This window comes from Delphinus delphis, chromosome 15 (assembly GCF_949987515.2).
Source record: "Delphinus delphis chromosome 15, mDelDel1.2, whole genome shotgun sequence".
In the NCBI taxonomy this organism is placed as follows: domain Eukaryota; kingdom Metazoa; phylum Chordata; class Mammalia; order Artiodactyla; family Delphinidae; genus Delphinus; species Delphinus delphis.
Genome location: NC_082697.1, coordinates 71863362 through 71867271, shown reverse-complemented (window position 1 = coordinate 71867271; position 3910 = coordinate 71863362). Strand labels below are relative to the sequence as shown.

At 53.6% G+C, this 3910-nt stretch overlaps 1 protein-coding gene across 1 annotated transcript; it reads left to right on the top strand.

Moving 5' to 3' along the window:
- Positions 1–363: 363 nt before the first annotated feature.
- ASPHD1 (aspartate beta-hydroxylase domain containing 1) lies at positions 364–3687 on the top strand. The gene is made up of 3 exons (XM_060032056.1): positions 364–1508; positions 2906–3019; positions 3555–3687. Exons 1-3 carry the CDS (start codon positions 629–631, stop codon positions 3662–3664), a joined length of 1104 nt encoding a protein of 367 aa, XP_059888039.1. The 5' UTR covers positions 364–628; the 3' UTR covers positions 3665–3687.
- Positions 3688–3910: the final 223 nt, after the last annotated feature.

Genomic DNA, 3910 nt, shown 5'->3' with positions numbered 1-3910 from the left:
GTTGCGGTGGCCACTGGGCGAGGGCGGGGGTAGCTAAGCTGAGAGGACTGTGGGGAGGGTGACGTCAGGGTGAGTGGGGGACAAGGAAGGAGCGAGTGGGGGAGGGGGGAGAGAGAGCGAGAGAACCCGTGGGTCGGGTCGAGAGAGAAGCGAGGGCAGGAAGGAGAGAGGGGGAGGAAGGAGAGAGAAGTCGCTGCAGAGGACTGCTGGTTGCGGTTCCCAGGGCTGCGGGTCCAGGTGGGGTAGGAACTGCTGTCCGGGGAAGCTAGAAGGAAAGGCAGAGCGGGGAGGGAAAGAGAGAGCGAAAAGAGGGGCGGGGGGGGGGGGGAGCGGTGGTGGAGGGAGGAGAGAAGAAAGGAGACGGGGAGACAGAGGGTGGGGAAAGGAGAGACTGACGGGAGAGGCAGGAAACTGGAGAGAGAGGAAACTGCCCTAAGGAGAAAGAAGAGGAGGAAAGAGGTGAAAGAGGAGGAGGAGAGAGTTGGAAGGAGAAAGAAGTAGAGGAGAGAGGAGAGAGAGGCAGAAGGAGAGGAAGGAAAGGAGAGTTAGAGGTGCATGAAGGAAGCGAGAAAGCAGGAGGTACAAGGTGGAGAGAGGACCTCGGAAGGAGAGAGAACCAAGAGTAGGAATGTGGAAGGGAAACAGCCCAGGGTGTAACCAGGGAGCAGCCATGGAAGGAACCGGTGGAGAACTGGGGGGACAAGGGAACTGGGGTCTGGAAGATGCCCCAGGCCTCTTGGCCAGGGCCTCCCTGCCCATCATGCCTGCATGGCCATTGCCTCTGGCCTCATCTGCCCTTACCCTGCTCCTTGGAGCTCTCACTTCCCTCTTCCTCTGGTACTGCTACCGCCTGGGCTCCCAAGATATGCAGGCCCTAGGGGCTGGGAGTCGGGCTGGGGCTGTCAGTGGTAGGCCTGGAGGGTGCTCTGAGGCTGGCAGACCAAGCCCACGGAGCTCTGGGGAGTCTGTGGAAGGACCTAGGACAGAAGGCCTAGTGAGCCGTCGCCTTCGGGCCTACGCCAGGCGCTACTCTTGGGCAGGGATGGGTAGGGTGAGGCGGGCGGCTCAGGGTAGCCCAGGCCCTGGGGGAGGGCCAGGGGTCCTGGGCATTCAGCGCCCAGGCCTGCTTTTCCTGCCAGACCTGCCCTCAGCCCCCTTCGTGCCACGGGATGCCCAGCGGCATGATGTGGAGCTCCTGGAGAGCAGCTTCCCTGCCATTTTGAGGGACTTCGGGGCTGTGAGCTGGGACTTCTCAGGGACTACCCCTCTGCCTCGGGGCTGGTCCCCACCACTGGCCCCTGGGTGCTACCAGCTCCTGCTATACCAAGCAGGCCGGTGCCAACCCAGCAACTGCCGCCGGTGCCCGGGGGCCTATCGGGCACTGAGGGGGCTGCGAAGCTTTATGAGTGCCAACACCTTCGGCAATGCTGGCTTTTCCGTCCTCCTGCCTGGGGCCCGGCTCGAGGGCCGCTGTGGGCCCACCAATGCCCGAGTCAGATGCCACCTGGGTAAGTGGATGCTACTTACAGACAGCCTCCTCGCCTCCACGATTCCCCCTCCAGACTCTCTTCTCTGCCATCATAGCTTTCTACACTGTGACTCTGATCATGCCTTTCTTCTCGGAAATCTTCCTTGACTCCCTGTCGCCCACAGCAGCATTTCCTGAGCTTCAATGATCTGCAAACCATCTTCATAAGCTTTTCCATAGTCATTTACCACCTGTACTGTTTCTTCATATTGACTCCCCACAATGTTTTGTTTTACTTATTTAAAAGGAATCTTTATAGAAAAATGATAATCAGTATTACTTGACCTAAATAGGAATTATTCATAAAAATAAGTTTAAACTTAAAAAAAGAAAGCTTTAAAAATTCTAGCGAAGTATCCTAGTCTGTGGCTGAAGCCTACACTCTCCTCCTTTAAAAAGGAGCAATGTTGGGAATTGCCTGGTGGTCCAGTGGTTAGGACTCTGTGCTTTCACTGCTGAGGGCCTGGGTTCGATCCCTGGTCCGGGAACTAAGATCCCACAAGACGCAGGACATGGCCCCAAAGGAAAAATAAACATAAAAAGGGCAACGTTAGGGGGGATGTTAAAGTTATGATAGCACCAAACTGAGATTTTCTTTTCAGTGTTTTAGAGAATGAAAGAAAATGGGGAGAAAAAAAGACTTGTCTTCTGATTGTTGTTTAATGCCATGACTTTGTTTTGCCTATAATCATCTCCTGTGCTACCAGTGGAATGTGTTCTACACTTCAGAGCACACTGGCTTTGAAGAGATCTGGAGCAAGGCCAGATCTTTTCTCCTTATCTCCTACCTGTTCCCTTCTTCCCCTTCTCTCCCACCATGCCCTAAATCATGAACGCCTTCTGGCTGATCCTGGCAGATGCCACACACATGCTCTTAGCCTAGAATGTCTTTCCCCCTTATCACCTCCTGGAAAACTCCTACGTAGCCTTCACGACTCACACTTTCAAATGCCCACCTCCTCTGGAATGTCTTCCTCTTCCCCATCGTTTAAGTTGGCTCCTCAGTTTTCTGCACCCCAGTGTGTGGTCCTTGGCAGGATGGAGCCATGTTTTATACCTTTGGGGGAGAGAGGGCCTAACACACAGTAGGTTCTTGAGTTAAACTGTCAGAAGCCCAAGAGGAGATGCTGCTTCTTTTAGGAAGCTTTCCCTCTTCTCTGAAACAGAATACATTGTGCTTTGCACTGCATTTTCTGTCTCCTAGCATTTCTTTCATCCAGTACTGTATTGTAATTTTACGTGGGTCACCTTCCAGAGAACGAGGAGGGACCACCATAGAACCTAGCATTTAAGACTCTCGGATCTGCTTTTTGACTGAATGGGGTGGGCCCCTTCGATGGAGGCAGGAATGTTGGAGGCCCGGATCTCTTTCTACAGGCCTGAAGATCCCCCCTGGCTGTGAGCTGGTGGTCGGGGGTGAGCCCCAGTGCTGGGCTGAGGGACACTGTCTACTGGTGGACGACTCCTTCCTGCATACAGTGGCTCATAATGGTAATGGGGCTCCCATTCTGCTAGGAGGGATGAGTGACTAAAGAGTTAAGGGGAATAGACTAGAGGCTGCAGAATCGGGCCCAACTGGCTTCCTGTCCTACACCACCATTTTCTAATTGCATGCCCTTGAACAAGTCACATGATTTCTCCAATCACCCGTGAGATAGGGCAACCGCCTTCTTTTACCAAGTGACTGCAAGGATTAAATAAGTTAATGTAAGTGCACAGCAAAGTGGTTCATAGCACGAGACCCTGGGCCTGGACCCCCTGGGTTCCTGTCCTACCTCTGGCATTAGCAGTGTGACCTTGGGCAAGTTATTTAACCTCTTTGTGCCTCAGTTACTTTGCATAAAATGAGAACACTTATGGTACTACCTCATAGTTTGTTCTGATGATTAAGAGTTAATACACATAAAGGATTAGAACACTGGCACTTATTTATAAAGTGTTTGCGTTTATGAGTATTTGGTGAGTGCTCTGGCTTGTAAGTACTTAATGTCAGCTGCTCTGCTGTCTCCATCCCCACGTGCCCTAGGCTCTCCTGAAGATGGGCCTCGAGTGGTCTTCATCGTGGACCTTTGGCATCCCAATGTGGCTGGGGCCGAACGCCAGGCCCTCGACTTTGTCTTCGCACCAGACCCTTGAAGGAAGGTGCTCCCTTCAGACATCTGGGCTGGAGAGATGCTGCGCTCGGGGATGGCCTGAGTGGTAGCCAGGACCACCTCTCCATTGCAGGGGGTGGGGTGGGGCTGAGGGTGGGAACTGGCCAGTGAACACCGAAATATAGATTTTAAAATCCTCTCCTAACTCCTGACTACTTTCTTCCCAGCTACCAGCCCAGGGAAAGGCTGGGGCCAGGGGTCTGTGTCTTCTCCCATCCAACTAGCCAGG

What these genes read in the sequence shown, in the direction of transcription:
- ASPHD1 (XM_060032056.1), top strand. Translation starts at nt 629, where the DNA reads ATGTGGAAGGGAAACAGCCCAGGGTGTAACCAGGGAGCAGCCATGGAA. An exon ending in CCGAGTCAGATGCCACCTGG is followed by an intron (nt 1,509 to 2,905) that starts GTAAGTGGATGC and finishes CTCTTTCTACAG; the next exon opens with GCCTGAAGATCCCCCCTGGC. An exon ending in GCATACAGTGGCTCATAATG is followed by an intron (nt 3,020 to 3,554) that starts GTAATGGGGCTC and finishes CACGTGCCCTAG; the next exon opens with GCTCTCCTGAAGATGGGCCT.